This window comes from Pungitius pungitius, chromosome 2, assembly GCF_949316345.1.
Source record: "Pungitius pungitius chromosome 2, fPunPun2.1, whole genome shotgun sequence".
Classification (NCBI taxonomy): Eukaryota; Metazoa; Chordata; class Actinopteri; order Perciformes; family Gasterosteidae; genus Pungitius; species Pungitius pungitius.
In genome coordinates, this window is record NC_084901.1 from 3,498,590 (window position 1) to 3,516,136 (window position 17,547).

General features: G+C 49.5%; 1 protein-coding gene across 1 annotated transcript; it reads left to right on the plus strand.

The window, feature by feature from the left end:
* The first annotated feature begins 2,213 nt into the window (after positions 1-2,213).
* LOC119210369 (4-galactosyl-N-acetylglucosaminide 3-alpha-L-fucosyltransferase 9-like) lies at positions 2,214-4,842 on the plus strand. Its single transcript, XM_062559859.1, has 2 exons — positions 2,214-2,299; positions 2,870-4,842. The coding sequence occupies exon 2, from the start codon at positions 2,877-2,879 to the stop codon at positions 4,035-4,037; it is 1,161 nt and encodes a 386-aa protein (XP_062415843.1). The 5' UTR covers positions 2,214-2,299; positions 2,870-2,876; the 3' UTR covers positions 4,038-4,842.
* The last annotated feature ends 12,705 nt before the right edge of the window (positions 4,843-17,547 follow it).

A 17,547-nucleotide genomic window follows, 5' to 3' on the forward strand; every position in this document is an offset into this window, starting at 1 on the left:
GTTTGCAATTACACCTTAATCCTAACCATTGTTTCTTTCTGAAATGCATACCAAAGATAAATTACAGGACACAGACACATAATTATCATTATTATTATCATCATTATTATTTTTTACATAAATACATGTTATTGATATTTGACTTGGTTTAATTCATTCCAGAAAATAATCAAATCAATGTTATTTGATAAGTTACAGACTGATTTCCCTGCATGGCTCTAGAAGGGTCTCGAGCCTCTGCAGTCCCTCTCTGTATCCCACTCTGCTGCGGTCGGCAAAACAAGTTTGTGCTCCTGATGGTCCATGGCTGCGATGACCAGACCCTCCCGATGTTTCCGGGAGACTCCCAAATTTCAAAACCCCTCCCAAAAATCTCCCGGACCGACCTTACTCCCGAATTTCTCCCGATTTCCACCCGGACAACAATATTGCTGCACCACCCGTCACTGGGCGCGCCGTTTCAGACCGAACAATAATAAAGGTTACACCTTGAAGTCGAGCGCGGCAATTAGAACTGAAACAGATGAGACTGGCGCTTTTGAATGGCCTGCGAACATTCAGCGTGGACTGGCGCAAACGACTTGCTGAACCTGACTATGGAATGCCGTTTTAGTCAAAATTAAATAAATGACCAAATACACGGTAATGCATAATGACACAGCATTTCATGATAAATAAATGAATAAATACACGGTAATGCATAATGACACGTACTCGGTAATGCATAATGACACGTACTCGGTAATGCATAATGACACGTACTCGGTAATGCATAATGACACGTACTCGGTAATGCATAATGACACAGCATTTCATTTCACGTTCTTATATGCAAATCAGGGGGCGTGGCTATCTATCACATTCAGAACAGACGACAGAGCCGTGTGCCGTCGACACCGCTAGCGAACGCGGAAGCACCCCCCTCCCCCTAGCATGCTAGCATTAGCGGATCAAATCGATCAACATGGGTTATCTGCAGATACTATTTTGACACATATTGAGGGTTTTTTGGAAATACTAGGGCTTGCGGTTCCCACTTCGGCAGCTCTAGACTGCGGTCAACTCAGGCGACACTCGGATATCCGTGGTCAACTCAGCCGACACTTGAATTTTAGTGCACGTTTATGCTGACATTTACGGTATTGAGCAAGTAACCGGACCAAACTTTGAGAAATTGTACCGTAAATGTCAGCATAAACGTGCACTAAAATTCAAGTGTTGGCTGAGTTGACCACGGATATCCGAGTGTCGCCTGAGTTGACCGCAGTCTAGAGCTGCCGAAGTGGGAACCGCAAGCCCTAGTATTTCCAAAAAACCCTCAATATGTGTCAAAATAGTATCTGCAGATAACCCATGTTGATCGATTTGATCCGCTAATGCTAGCATGCTAGGGGGGGGGGGGTGCTTCCGCGTTCGCTAGCGGTGTCGACGGCACACGGCTCTGTCGTCTGTTCTGAATGTGATAGATAGCCACGCCCCCTGATTTGCATATAAGAACGTGAAATGAAATGCTGTGTCATTATGCATTACCGAGTACCGTGTCATTATGCATTACCGAGTACGTGTCATTATGCATTACCGAGTACGTGTCATTATGCATTACCGAGTACCGTGTCATTATGCATTACCGAGTACGTGTCATTATGCATTACCGAGTACGTGTCATTATGCATTACCGAGTACGTGTCATTATGCATTACCGTGTATTTATTCATTTATTTATCATGAAATGCTGTGTCATTATGCATTACCGTGTATTTGGTCATTTATTTAATTTTGACTAAAACGGCATTCCATACCTGACGGCCTCACATATGCCTGCAGGTGGCAGTAATGTGTTGTATAGGATGAAGTGCATTCCCTAGAGGAAGAGGTACTTTCCTGACCTGAATAATTTGTCACACTGCGCATGCGTGAAATGTGTTAAACGTAACGAAGTAATTAACAACAAACAACTAATTAACGTCGTTAACGCGCTATTTTTGACAGCCCTATTTAAAACACATTAAAAAACTAGTGCATTACATAAAAATTGGAAAACAATTTAAAACAAAAAATACTACATTGTTTAACTCCACAAAAACGATTGTCACCCGTGTCAAAGTAAAAGAGCAAGTAGCTTTTCAAACCATACGGGCTTATGAACCAAACGTGTTCATCCAGTTTTTCTATCCAGGATGTTCCGCCTTGTGTAGGGATTCCATTACATTTCCTTGACAGTAGATACGTGTACACACTGTACAGCATCACTTCTCCTTTACACTCCTCCACCTGAGGCTCAGCAGAGACCAACAGCACAGTAAGAGGCCTACAATCACTATTTTAATCTGAACATGTTAAATTAAAAAGAAGATGAAATATTTAAAAGAATAAATGTAGATTTTTATGTTGATTTTGGGGCTGGTAGACGTTTTTACAGTGATCAGTTTAGCTTGTGAACTTTCCGAGAGACATTTTAGAGTTTAAAGCTCTTACGCCAGTAAAATGTCCATAAACAGGGCAGACGATCCAAAGAAATGCATTCATATATACTGTATTTAGAAATGCAAACAAAAACTTTGGAAAGGTATTTGGTCTAAAATGAAAATTTTAATAAAATTAAGGGTTTCCAGTAAGACTTTGGTGTGACTCCATATGTGACCACACCCAATTCTAAAATCAATGACGAGGCTCTCTCAGTTGGTCTGATAGATTAAACTATGTCATTAAGGTGGAAGACAACCGTTTGCGGTTTTGTTGGATACATTTTGTGTTTTTGGGGAGAAACTTCAAAAAATTGAGAAACACAGCACATTGAAAACACATTTTGAAATCAGAGTCAACTCAATGTTGTGTGTCCACCATTGATGCATCTGTTCTGTCTCTGAAGGTGAGCCATGTCCTGTTCAGCCTCCCAGTGGACTCCTCAGCGTCCATTTCTCCTCGGCAGCCTTTTGGTGTTTTGCTTCATCTGCCTTTTCATCTCGTACATGGCCGACATCACCTTCACAGATTTTGGAAGAGTTGGTCGGTTTTGTCCTGCCTTCCTGTGTGCAGAGAAAGCACAGAATAATGACTCCATCCCCAGCAGCTCCACAGAGCTCCACAATGAAACACAGTCAGGTCCAACCGAGAAGGTCCAGGCAGCAGCAGTGGACGCTGAGTCCGACACTGTTGTGCTGATCTGGATGTGGCCGTTCGGCGCCAGATTTGAACTCAACTGCGACATTTTCAATTTCAAAAGATGCCACTTAACAGATGACAAGGAACTTTACCATAAGGCCCACGGGGTGGTCTTCCACCACAGGGATATACATGGAAATTTAGAAAACATGCCCAAAGTGCCACGCCCCGTTTTTCAGAAATGGGTTTGGTCAAATATGGAGTCGCCCACCAACTCAGGTAAAATTGCTGGACTGAATGAGTTATTCAACTTGACATGCAACTATCGGAGTGATTCAAGTATTCCAGTGCCTTATGGGAATCTGTATCCCGTGACCTCTACAGATGAGAGTTTAAAATTGCCAGCAAAGGACAAGTTGGTGTGTTGGATTGTGAGCAACTGGAGCCCGAATATGAAGAGAGTTCAGTACTACAATGAACTGAAGAAACACGTAACAATTCATGTTTATGGGGGAGCCTTTCAAAAACCTGTCGGTAGGGAAGACTTTGTAAAAATAATGTCTAGTTGTAAATTCTACCTCTCCTTTGAAAACTCCTTCCACAGAGATTACATCACAGAGAAGTTCTTTAATCCTTTGAGTTGGGGAACTGTTCCGGTAGTTATGGGCCCGCCAAGACACATGTATGAGGGCCATGCCCCAGCTGAGTCTTTCATTCATGTCGATGACTTTCCTTCTCCCAAGGAGTTGGCAGAGCGGCTACTTTACCTTAACCAAAATCAAACCGAGTACATGCGATTCTTCAACTGGAGAAGCATGTTTAAAGTTAAAGGTGGTCTGTTTGGAAGAGAAATTGCCTGCAAAACATGTAGATACTTACAAAACCACAAGGAGTACCAAGCTTTTAATGATCTGAACACTTGGTACTGGGGTTGAGAGGTTGTGAACCCTTCTATCAAAATGTTACAGTGTGTATTAAGGATTATTTGTTGCTAATGAAGTGTCAAATGCAGCCAACTTGTTTTCAACAAAGTGGGTTTAGGTTTATCAGGAAGCTAAATGTTTCACAATGATAATCAACCTGTTCACCAGGTAAAAAAAGTGATTGACAGGTATGTTGGTTTAGGTATGTTCCCTAGAGTGCAGGCTTTCAATTGTGTTTTTTACATTCCTCCAAACAATGCACTCCTTTTAGGAGAAATGATCCCTTTAACTGTCATTAAATGATTAAAATCATTTTGAAAACAACAGCACTTGACTTTGTTTTCATGTTGATAGTGTCGTAGATTCTTTTATTAAAGAACATCATGGAGGGCTGCTGTGTTAGTAAGTGTCAAATGGAGCCAAAAAATAAAAAGTTATATAAAGTTATATGCTATCATATCATATTTTCGTACTCTGTAGTTGATGCTCGAAATCTAACTTTATTGACAAAAAGGCAGCAAACGAAAATTACTCTTGGTATTGGAAAAAGGCCAATACTAAATCTAAGAACAAAAGGACCTAGAAAATAAACATTAGGCTGAAAAACGAATCAACAGAAGGCAAGCCTGAACCAGGAAATAAAAAATAGTTTTATTAGGTTTATCAGGAAGCTAAACGTTTCACAATGATAATCAACCTGTTCACCAGGTCAAAAAAAATGATTGACAGGTATGTTGGTTTAGGTATGTTCCCTAGGGTGCAGGCTTGTTATTGTGTCTTTTACATTCCTCAAAAGAGTGCACTCCTTTCAGGAGAAATGAACCCCTGTCGCTGTCATTAAATTCTTAGAATTATTTTGAATACAACACCACTTGACTTTGTTTTCATGTCTATAGTGTCGTAGAGTATTTTATTAAAGAACAACATGGAGGGCTGCTGTGTTGACATAAAGCCTCACTTTCTGCAGGCATTCAATATTTTGACGTGGTTAACTTGCTGTGGTGGCGGGCGTGGTTTCAGCTCGGCTGCAGGTGGGAGAGAGGGGGAGCGGCTCGGGGAACAGTGCCAGGTGAAAACAATAATCAGCTGTTGGTGATTGTGTGTGTGTGTGTGTGTGCGCTCTCCGGCATTTAAGGAATGACGAGAGAGGGGGCGAGGAATGAGCTGGACGCCGGAGTGGTTTCGCCTGGAAACAACCAAAATAAAACTGTTTACACTACCCGACCCTGGCCTCAAGTCCCTGTGTCCGTAGCCCGAACGACCCACTTTACCTACAGTGGCGCCCAACTCGGCGGATGACGGACGAAGGGCAGCAGGGGATGCCGACCCAACCGGCGCTCGCACTGGCGCAGATGATTGGGGAGCTGGCGGGGATCCAACGCGAGCAAGCAGAGGCGAACCGTCAGTTCATGGGGATGCTCCAGGCCCAGGTGGGGAGACAGGCCCAGGCATTGGAGCAATTGGCGGCGCGGTCGGGACTCGCGCCACCACCACCGGGGCCGACAGCACTAGCGAGCCCGACCCTCCACCGCATGACGGGGGAGGACGACGTCCAGTCGTTCTTGGAGGCCTTTGAGGCGACGGCGGAGGCATGCGGATGGCCGGCGGGGGAATGGGCCGTTAGGCTGCTCCCGCTACTGACCGGGGAGGCACAAACGGCCGCCATGGGGCTACCTCCGGCGGCCCGGCGGGAATACCCGGCGGTGAGGAAGGCGGTGGTGGACCGGCTGGGGCTGCTGCCTGAGGACCACCGGCGGCGATTCCGGGATGCCAGGCTGGGACCGGAGGACCGGCCGTTCGCCTACGGGCAGCGGCTCCGGGACGCGGCCGCCAGGTGGCTCCTACCGAACGGGGTGGGAACAGCGTCGGAGGTGATCGGAAAGGTGGTACTGGAGCAGTTTATGGAGGGGCTCCCGGCCCGAACAGCGGCGTGGGTCCGGTACCACCGCCCACCGACGCTGGAGGCAGCCACCACCCTGGCCGAGGACCACCTGGCGGTGCACCCCAGCCGGCGCGACGACCGGGAGGGCGCGCCACCATCGACCCGGGAAGCAGCCGCACCACGGGGATGGAGCCTGCAGCCGCCCACAGGGCGACCCCGACCAGCCCCGCGGCGGGAGCCGGGGGCCATACACCGGGACCCCCCGAATACAGCAAGCCCCGGCACCCTTCCTGACCCACACGGAGGTTCTCAAACGCCAGGGCAGGAGTGCTGGAAGTGCGGGCGGCCCGGCCACCTGCGGAGGGAGTGCCCGCTGATGGAGGTGGGACAGGTGATCCGGGTTGCCGGCGCTCCATCACCCTCCCCCGGCCCGGGAGCGACGTACCGCGTTCCGGTAAGAATCCAGGGGGGTACACGCCAGGCGATGGTGGATTCGGGCTGCTCGCAATCCATGATACACCAGAGCCTGGTTCGGCCCGGGGCATTGGTAGAAGCGTCGCGGGTGAAAATTAGGTGTGTGCACGGGGACATTCACGAGTATCCTATTGTGGCCGTTGAACTTAGGTTCAGGGGGAAAAAATATAGAATAAAGGTCGCGGTTAGCTCCCACCTGACGCACCCCGTAATCTTGGGAACGGATTGGGAGGGATTTAACACGCTAATGGGGCAGGCGGCGGGGGTGCGTTCACGACCGACAGGGACATGCGGTATGTGTGCGGTGCTCAGCGGTGACGCGAGGTCGTCCGACGCCGCCGGGGGAGAGCGGGAACCGGCGGTGCCTCCGCTGGAGACGCCGGCGGTTCCCGAGTTCCGCTCCATGGAAGATTTTCCACTCGAGCAGTCTCGTGACAATACTCTACGCTCAGCCTACGACCAGGTGATAAGAATTGATGGTCATTTGGTGCGCCCTGACGCAGCACAGTCATACCCGCACTTCTCATTGATTAGGGACAGACTGTATAGAGTGAGTCGTGACACTCGAACGGGGCAGGAAAACACACAGTTACTGGTACCGAAAAGCCGCCGGGAAATGATTTTCCAGGCGGCTCACTATAATCCGATGGCGGGTCACATGGGATACGGGAAAACACTAGACCGGATAATGGCCCGATTTTATTGGCCAGGCATCCGGGCGGACGCGCGCCGCTGGTGTGTGTCCTGCCCGGAGTGTCAGTTAGTCAATGCACCAGCCATCCCGCGTGCCCCGCTGCGGCCGCTACCGTTGGTGGAGGTCCCGTTCAAGCGCATCGGCATGGATCTAATCGGGCCATTTCACCGGAGCGCACGCGGATACCGCTTTGTGTTAGTCCTCATGGATTACGCAACCCGGTATCCGGAGGCAGTGCCGTTGCGCAATATCTCTGCAAAGAGCGTCGCGCAGGCTCTGTTTCAGGTCATCTCCCGGGTTGGAATCCCGAAAGAGATTCTAACAGACCAGGGCACCTCGTTCATGTCGCGCACACTGGGAGAACTTTACGGGTTACTGGGCATTAAGTCCGTCCGCACCAGCGTTTACCATCCCCAGACTGACGGGTTGGTGGAGCGGATGAATAGGACGCTGAAGTCCATGATTCGTAAATTTATTAGCGACGATGAACGTAATTGGGACAAATGGCTTGACCCTCTGTTGTTTGCAGTCCGGGAGGTCCCCCAGGCCTCCACGGGATTTTCTCCCTTTGAACTTCTGTTTGGCAGGTCACCGAGAGGGGTGCTGGACCTTATTAAAGAAAGCTGGGAGGAAGGTCCGAGCCCCGGAAAAAACGAGATCCAGTACGTCCTGGACCTGCGAGCAAAGCTCCACACACTGGGTAGGATGTCACGAGAGAATTTGCTCCAGGCCCAGGAACAACAACAACGGCTGTACAACAGAGGGGCCAGGCTGCGAGAATTCACACCGGGAGAAAAGGTACTTGTATTACTTCCTTCTTCCAACTCAAAACTCCTGGCTAAGTGGCAAGGGCCCTTCGAGGTCACACGCCGGGTAGGGGGATGTTGATTATGAGGTGGTGCGGTCTGACAGGGGCGGTGCTACACAAATATACCACCTCAACCTCCTGAAAGCCTGGAGGGAGGTGGAGTCTGTTTCTCTGATTTCCACAGTATCGGAAAGAGAGGACCTGGGGCCGGAGGTGCCAAAAGCGGCTAATCCCACCCCGCTCCTGTGTGAGGGTCGTCTCTCTGAGGACCAGAGAGCAGACATTGCCCAGTTGCAGAAGCGGTTTGCTGATGTGTTCTCCCCCCGGCCAGGCCGGACCAACCTGATAACGCACCGAATCGAGACTCCCCCGGGGGTGACGGTAAGGTCACGACCCTATAGACTACCCGAACACAAACGAAAAGTAGTCCGGGAGGAATTAGCAGCTATGTTGGAGATGGGAGTAATAGAAGAGTCCAACAGTGCGTGGTGCAGCCCCATCGTTCTGGTGGCCAAGAAGGATGGGACTGTGCGGTTCTGTGTGGACTACCGCAAGGTGAACGACGTGTCACGATTCGACGCCTACCCAATGCCCCGGGTCGACGAACTCCTGGACCGGCTGGGCACTGCACGTTTTTTTACGACCCTGGATTTAACTAAGGGCTACTGGCAGATTCCCCTGTCGTCAGAGTCCAAAGAGAAAACAGCTTTCTCCACTCCGTATGGTTTGTACCAATTTACCATGCTTCCCTTCGGCTTGTTCGGTGCCCCGGCCACGTTCCAGCGCCTCATGGACAAGGTGCTGCGCCCGCACGCCGCATATGCAGCCGCATATGTGACATACCCCCGAGTTTGTCTCTTCTTTGGTCCCTTTCCACGATTTTGTGGCCTTTTATGCTTTGACGTTAGGATGCTGTTACACGTTTTGGCCTATAGATGGCGCTGGAAGAAGGCCGTTACGGTGAAGAAGAAAAGAAGAAGTAGTCTAGAGCGCGAAAAGGAGTGTTGTGTTTTTTTGTAAAGTGAGCAGTGATCCGCGAAAATGATAAATAAATGGAGACGAACTTTCCCAGCAGCTTGTTGAGAGTGTTACTTTCTTCAAGTGTGCAACAAAATTGGCGCCCGAACAGGGACTCAACGTGATGCAAAGAGACGTCTGAAAAGGAAAAAAGAAAACGTTGGGACACGCAACATGGAGCTGGAAGAGCTACAGGATCAGCTAACGGAGCTACTGTGTCGGCTAAAGATTGAACAGCTAAAAGAGGTCTGTATCCAAGCCAAAGTTTCATCAGATGAGGAGAAAAGGCACACGTTGATTCGAGCAATCAATGAGACAGTTGATAACGTTTTTGAAGAGGAGGAACATGACGTAGCCGAGGCATGGGTGCGAGGGTTGTTAGCTACAGCTAAGCGCTTGAGAGAGACCGCGCCGGAATCAAAGAGGGATGTACAAAATGGCGAGGAGCTACAAAGGCTACAAAAACAGTATGCCGAAGTGCAGTTGAATTTCCAGACGTCGACCAAAAAACTCGAGGAAGAACTGAGGCGGCTGCGGGATAAAATGAACAGAACACCTAGCTCCCCAGAGCTTCCATTTCCCAGTGCCCCTGAAGTGGTCATCAGACGTGAGTTTCGCATTAATGGCCAGATAGGTGAGCTGGGACAGAAAGACAAGTTATCGTACACTAACCTCATGCACCAAATAGATTCTGGAAAACGTAAGGGCCACAGTGACTGTGAAATTGTGGAAGCGATAGTAAAAGCTGCTTCACCAGGGCTCAGTCTACGTGATATGCTGGAAGCTAAAAGTAATTTGACGCTGGTGCATTTGAAGACTATTCTCAAAGCCCATTTCAAAGAAAACAGTACTACAGATATGTTCCACAGACTCGTTAACATAACTCAAGATTCAAAAGAATCCCCTCAGAACTTTCTGTTTCGTGCAGTTGAACTCAAAGAGAGGCTACTGGCGGCTGCGAACGATGCCAGCGCAGATGTACAGTATAACCCGGAGCTCATTCAGAAGAAGTTTCTAAGGTCAGTCAGTACTGGACTACTGAGTGATAATGTGAAAATGCAGCTGAAATCTCACCTGGATGATCTAGAGGTGACTGACGAGATACTAATAGAGAAGATGAATGATGCTGCTGCTGTGGATTGGGAGACACAGCAGAAAATGAAGAAAAGTATCCTAAATAAGCCAGCCAGAATAAATGAGCTACAAGCAGAAACAACTACATACCAGCTGTATAGTGACAGGGAAACAGACCCTGGCCAGCAGTCTGAACGCCGCTCTGCAGGCAAGGCCAGTGGGAAACGCCAGAAGATACAAGCTGAAAAAGGCCCAGCAGAAACTGAACTAATGGATGCGGTGAAACAGTTGAGAGAGGAAGTGGCTGAGCTCAGAAAGAATGTTCAGTACTCAGCAAGGCCACCTCACCAGACCCAAAGCAGGGGGAAGAGGACATGCAGAACATGCCAAGCCCGGGGAGAAGAGGAACCGTGTGACCACTGCTTCAAATGTGGCCGGAGCGGGCACTTCTCAAGAGGATGCAGAGGCCCAAGGGACATAAGCGGTAACACTGATTCAGCTAATTGCAAAGGACAGACCGTAGAACATTCCTTGCCAGCGACTCCAGAACAATTGAGCGGGTCACCCAACATCCCAACTATTCTCAGAGAAAGCATTTTCCAACTAGAAAAAAAACTGCAACCAGAGAGGTGTTCCCCTGGTGAAAGATTGGCAGGATCTGCTTATGTTAGCCATATCTCCCCTCAACACCATTCACAGCTGCTGCGTCTAATTGGGAAGCGGTGCATCGTGAGTTGCCACCTCGATGGAGTAAAGACGCAAGGGTTATGGGACACTGGATCGCAAGTGTGCCTCATCAATGACACCTGGAGGAAGAAGTGCATCCCAAAGGTGAAGGTACGGAGCATTGAAGAGCTCCTTGGCCCTGGTTCCCTCGTGGGGAAAGCAGTCAACCAGACCGACATCCCTTTCCTAGGGTGGGTGGAGGTCACGTTCCAGTTAGACCCATCACATGCTCCAGAGTTCAAGCTTCAGGTGCCCATGCTTGTGACAGGTGAGGAAGGAACAGCAGAAGAACCAATCATTGGTTACAATGTCATTGAACTGTTATTAAAGAATGGGGTGGAGCGCCCACCGGAAGTAATAACACAGGCAGTGAGCACAGCGTTCTCTTTCAACTGTAAGAAGACTGAAATGTTAGTGAACATTCTTAAAAACAGTGACCCTCAGAGCAGTGATGGTCTAGTGAGGGTGGGCAGGCAGAGGGAAGTGATCCCAGCGGGTCAGGTGAGAACTGTAAAATGCGCTGTGAGAACAGGTCCTCTACGGTCCAGTCAGGAAGCTCTTTTTCTGCCTGATGAACACGCCTCCTGGCCAGATGGACTGGGTATGTCAGAGAGCCTGATGACTCTTAGTAGGGGGGCATATTCTCGCATAGCATTGCCTATCATCAATAACACCTGTCATGATGTCACCCTAAGCCCACGCACAGTGCTGGGACAGATTCAACTTGTCAAAGCTGTCTATCCAGTGGACGCAAAACCAGTCACCCCCCGGCTAGATTCTCCAGTCAAATGTCCGGATATCGGCAGAGAGGACCTGCCTGAGCCTGGTGGAAGGACAGCGGAGGACGAGGAAAGGTGGGACCCACCAATCACACTGACTCACCTCCCACTGGCCCAGCAGCGACAAGTAAAGCAGATGTTGAGGGAGGAATGCAAAGCTTTCGCCAGAGATGATGATGATGTGGGATACATCCCTTCCCTACAACTGAAAATCAGGCTCACAGACACAACACCGGTAAGACGCACCTACGTGTCTGTGCCTAAGCCACTTCACAAAGAAGTAAAACAGTACTTAGAGGACTTGTTAAACAGGGGCTGGATCCAAAAATCAAGGTCACACTACTCCTCTCCCATTGTCTGTGTGCGAAAAAAAGATGGGAACCTTCGTCTTTGCTGTGATTATAGAGAACTCAACCGGAAATCTCTGCCAGATCGCCATCCTATTCCCCGCATTCAGGATATGCTTGATAGCTTACATGGTAGTGCATGGTTTTCAGTGTTGGACCAAGGCAAGGCCTACCATCAGGGCTTCATGGAGGAGAGTAGTAGACCACTCACAGCCTTTATAACACCCTGGGGCCTATACGAGTGGATACGAATCCCTTTCGGCTTGTCGGCGGCACCCTCCGAATTCCAGCGCAGCATGGAAGAGTGCCTATCTGGACTCAGAGATGAAATTTGCGAGCCTTATCTGGACGATAACCTGGTGCATAGCCAAACGGGGGATGATCACCTGAAAGATGTGAGAAAGGTGCTTCAGCGCTACCAACAGCACGGGGTGAAGCTGACTGCTAAGAAATGTGAGCTCTTCAAGAACCAAGTCAGATTTTTGGGAAAGATTGTATCGAAGGAAGGCTACACAATGGATCCTGCAGAAGTAGCCCCAGTGCAAGACATGAAGCAGAGGAAGCCAGCTACAGTGGGGGAGGTGAGGAAAGTGCTGGGATTCATCTCATACTATCGAGCCTACATCCCAAATTTCTCTCGCATCGCTAAGCCTCTCTATTCACTGCTGTGTGCTGAAGAGCCAGACAGTGGGACCCCAAAAAAGGCGAAGAAGCGGAAGGTTGGGGTGAGGAAGAAAAAACAAAGCCAGGTCCCCTCACACCAGCGTATCATGTGGACAGAAGAACACAGTGCGGTTCTCAGCCAGCTGATAGATCACCTCTCCAGTCCTCCGGTCCTGGGCTACCCAAACTTTGAAGAACCGTTCATTCTGCATTGTGATGCGTCCCAGGAGGGACTTGGAGCGGTGCTCTATCAAAGACAGGGGGGAAGGTTAAAGGTCATCGCATATGGCTCCCGCACACTCTCTGCTCCAGAGAAGAATTATCATCTACACTCTGGGAAGCTAGAGTTTTTAGCTATGAAATGGGCCATATGCGAGAGGTTTAGGGATTATTTGTATTATACTCCATCCTTTGTAGTGTATACAGATAACAACCCTCTCACATATGTGCTGAAAACAGCTAAATTGAACGCCACATTGCTGAGATGGGTGGCTGAATTGGCAGACTTCCGATTTTCAATTAAGTATAGACCAGGGAAGTCTAATGCTGACGCAGACGGGCTATCACGGATGCCCCTTGACATAGAGAAGTATATGCTAACCTGTTCACAACAGATACAACCTGAAATCTTGTCCAGTGTCTCCAAAGGATTGTCAGCTCACCAGGTGGAGAGAGAACCGTTGCTGTGTCCAATGACCATCACCACAGCCATCGCAGAACTGAGCAGTGAGCCGCAGTTGAGTGCAGCGAAGCAGATCGCCCCTCAAGCACTGAGAGCAGCTCAAGACGAGGATCCCCTGCTGAAGCAGGTGAAACAGCAGGTCGCACAACAGCAGTGGCCGAGGGTGAAGGACGCTCACAGTGAGTTGGCGGTGTTTGCAAGGGAAAAAGGAAAATTGGTGATTGATGCCGAAGATGTTCTGCAGCGGCGAACGGCAACTCGAACACAACTGGTTGTGCCTCCAAAGTTCCGTCTCCTCATCCTGAGGGAGCTGCATGAAGAGATGGGACACTTAGGCGTTGAACGGACTCTGCATCTAATCCGTGAGCGCTTTTTCTGGCCGCACATGCAGAGAGACGTTGAGCATCACATCAACCAGGTGTGTAGCTGTGTGAAACGGAAAAGACCACAGAAAGCAGTAAGAGCACCACTTAACAACATTGTGACCACATATCCCTTTGAGCTCATCTCGATTGACTTCATGCATCTGGAGAGGTGTAAAGGAGGATACGAGTACATTCTGGTGGTCATGGACCATTTTACACGATTCGCTCAGGCGTATGCGTGTACAAATAACAGTGCTCGAACGGCAGCGGAGAAGATATTTGGTGACTTTGTCCTCAAATTTGGTTTTCCCACTAAATTACACCATGATCAGGGTAGAGAGTTTGAGAACAAGCTATTTGCAGAGCTCCAAAAATACTGTGGCATCCAAGGTTCCCGCACCACCCCATATCATCCTCAGGGAAACGGTCAGGTGGAACGCTTCAACCGCACCCTGCTGGCCATGCTGCGTAACCTAGATGATCAAGCTAAGGCAGACTGGAAAAACTCTCTGGCCAAAGTGATACACGCCTACAATTGCACACGCAATGAGTCCACTGGATACGCACCATATTACCTGCTCTTTGGTCGTAACCCCAGATTGCCTATTGACATTATGTTCGGCATCCCTCCCAGTGATGGCAGTGCATCTCATGATGACTATGCAAAGAAATGGAAACAGAGGATGGAAGAGGCTTACCAGTTAGCCTCCAAGGCTGCAAAGGCAAGCGGAGACAGGGGAAAACAACTGTACGACCGGAAGGTCCAAGGTGCAGAGCTGTATCCTGGCTGCAGAGTTCTCATAAGGAACTTAAACGAAAGAGGTGGACCCGGGAAACTCAGGTCGTTTTGGGAAGACAAAGTCCATGTAGTAGTCCAGAGAAAACACCCAGACAGTCCGGTTTATGAAGTACGACCAGAGGAGGGCCAGGGTCGCCCCAGAGTGCTTCATCGGAATCTGCTGCTCCCCTGTGACTTTTTGCCAGTGGAGTCACACAAGCCAGAAAAGAAAAGAGGTGAGAGAACACACAAAGAGAAAAAGACACCAACAACACAGGATGCAGAACTCGAGTTTTCAGCAGACTCTGGAGAGGAGGACTGGCGGGGCATGTCCGGATGGCCCCAAGGAGATGCTGCAGCACAAATCAGGAGTAATCTCAGACCAGAAGCTACAGAGTTCCAGCAATGGGCTGCAACACCAGCAGCTGAGGGAGAAGACGTGATAGGAAAACAGCCCCTGTGGACATCGGACACAGACGGAGAGCAAGAAGGACTATTGGGGACTGAACTGGAAGATGAAGTGACAGTGACAGCAGGCCCGAGTGAAGACATAGAAGATGCTGAGCTGGAGACAGCAAGCAATGAGGGAGAAGAGCCTCCACCATGTTCACCACCTGCAAGGCCGTATCCTGTCAGAAATAGACAGGCTCCCAAAACATTTACGTATGATAGGTTGGGGCAACCCACTGTTAACTGAATTTAGTTTATGATGCATTTTAGAGATGCCAGTTCTTGCCATCTAGTTTGAGGATGGATGCAAGTTGTAAGTTCCTGTTCATGACAGTCATGGAAAAGAGTTGTGAAGAAAGATTTGTTTAAGAAAAACTGTTATATAGGGTCCACATAAAGTCGGTTTGTTCTATTAGAATCCCACGAAGATAATTTAAGAAGAAATGATGGTTGTAAGATACTGTGTTCACATTTGTATGGTTGAAAAGACTAGAGGTGAGAAGAATCTTACAACACGACGATATGATGAAAAGTGAGTTATTGATATAATTGAAGTGGAATATTCTATGCGATGTGATTACACTACAGGTCAAAGGTCAAGCCTATTCCAGTCAAGACAGGCTACCCGTGCCCACAGCGGAGTAAATGGATGGTTGTCGTAGTGCACAATGACTTCTTCTATTTAACACATGACATGAAGTTGAGATTCTATGTGATGTGAAATCTGTCATCAGATGTGTGTCTTGAATAAGGGACTCTAACCTGTAAGTGATCAAATTGTTTGTTTTAAAACAGAACGAACGGAAATGGGAAATGTCGGGACGACATTTTGTTAAGCAGGGGAGAGTGTGACATACCCCCGAGTTTGTCTCTTCTTTGGTCCCTTTCCACGATTTTGTGGCCTTTTATGCTTTGACGTTAGGATGCTGTTACACGTTTTGGCCTATAGATGGCGCTGGAAGAAGGCCGTTACGGTGAAGAAGAAAAGAAGAAGTAGTCTAGAGCGCGAAAAGGAGTGTTGTGTTTTTTTGTAAAGTGAGCAGTGATCCGCGAAAATGATAAATAAATGGAGACGAACTTTCCCAGCAGCTTGTTGAGAGTGTTACTTTCTTCAAGTGTGCAACACATACCTGGATGATGTTATTATCCACAGCTCCACCTGGGCGGAGCATGTGCGGCGGGTGGACGCGGTGCTGGGGTCGCTGAGGCGGGCCGGGCTCACCGCCAACCCGGGGAAGTGTGCAGTTGGACGGAGGGAGGTACGGTATTTGGGGTACCACTTGGGGGGGGGGCAGGTGCGTCCCCAGGTAGACAAGACAGCGGCAATTGCAGCCTGCCCGCGCCCCAAGACGAAAAAGGAGGTGAGGCGGTTTTTGGGGCTGGCAGGTTACTACAGACGGTTCATCGCCGGTTTCGCGGACCTCACCAGCCCCTTGACCGACCTGACCCGGAAAGGTGCGTCAGATCCGGTCCAGTGGTCAGAGCAGTGCCAGCGGGCGTTTGAGAAGGTAAAACAGACTCTCTGTGGGGAGCCGCTCCTCCACACACCTAACTTTTCTCTCCCGTTTGTTCTGCAGACTGACGCGTCGGACAGAGGGCTGGGGGCCGTTTTTGTCCCAGGAGGTCGAGGGGGTCGACCGCCCGGTGGTCTACATCAGCCGGAAACTGTCGGAGAGGGAGGCCAGGTACAGCACGGTGGAGAAGGAGTGCCTGGCCATCCGGTGGGCGGTGGGCTCCCTGCGCTACTACCTCCTGGGACGCTCATTCACCCTCTGTTCGGACCACGCCCCGCTCCAATGGCTCCACCGCATGAAGGATACTAACGCCCGGATCACTCGGTGGTATCTGGCCATGCAGCCGTTTAACTTCAAGGTGGTCCATAGGCCGGGGACGCAGATGGTCGTGGCGGACTTCCTCTCCCGCCCTCTGGAGGGAGGGGGGGGGGAGTAAGCTAGGCCGGACGGCTCCCCGGCCTAAGTCGGGCGGTGGGGGTATGTGGTGGCGGGCGTGGTTTCAGCTCGGCTGCAGGTGGGAGAGAGGGGGAGCGGCTCGGGGAACAGTGCCAGGTGAAAACAATAATCAGCTGTTGGTGATTGTGTGTGTGTGTGTGTGTGTGTGTGTGTGTGCGCTCTCCGGCATTTAAGGAATGACGAGAGAGGGGGCGAGGAATGAGCTGGACGCCGGAGTGGTTTCGCCTGGAAACAACCAAAATAAAACTGTTTACACTACGCGACCCTGGCCTCAAGTCCCTGTGTCCGTAGCCCGAACGACCCACTTTACCTACACTTGCCTTCATTTACCCTGGAAGTAATCCAATAAACACTGACAGAACACTAATTCAACATGTTCCACCCGGTGGTATTCTGCCTCCAAGATGAGCAAATGTGTGTAGTTTTGTGTTAGAAAATGCATTTCCTGCTGAAAATGCGTCGGAACGCTAAAAGCTGAACCTGAGCGGGTTCACTAACAGAGGGTCTTCAGACGCTACTGAGAAAGAACAAAACCAGACACCAGATTTCCTGCCCTTACTTCTCGCACCAGAACAGGACAACTGAAAGGGAAGGACGCACTCTTTTCGAGATGGCATGATCTAAGCTTATCGACGGTGATCTACCCAAGAGTCTTTTGCAATATGCCACATGTGTCAAACTCAAGGCCCGCGGGCCACATCCGGCCCGTGAATGAGATATCTTTGGCCCGCATGATCAAATCTATTTACTATTAGAGCTGGCCCGCCGGTATATCGCACTTTTTACTGCGTTAATTCTTTTTGCTGTTTATCC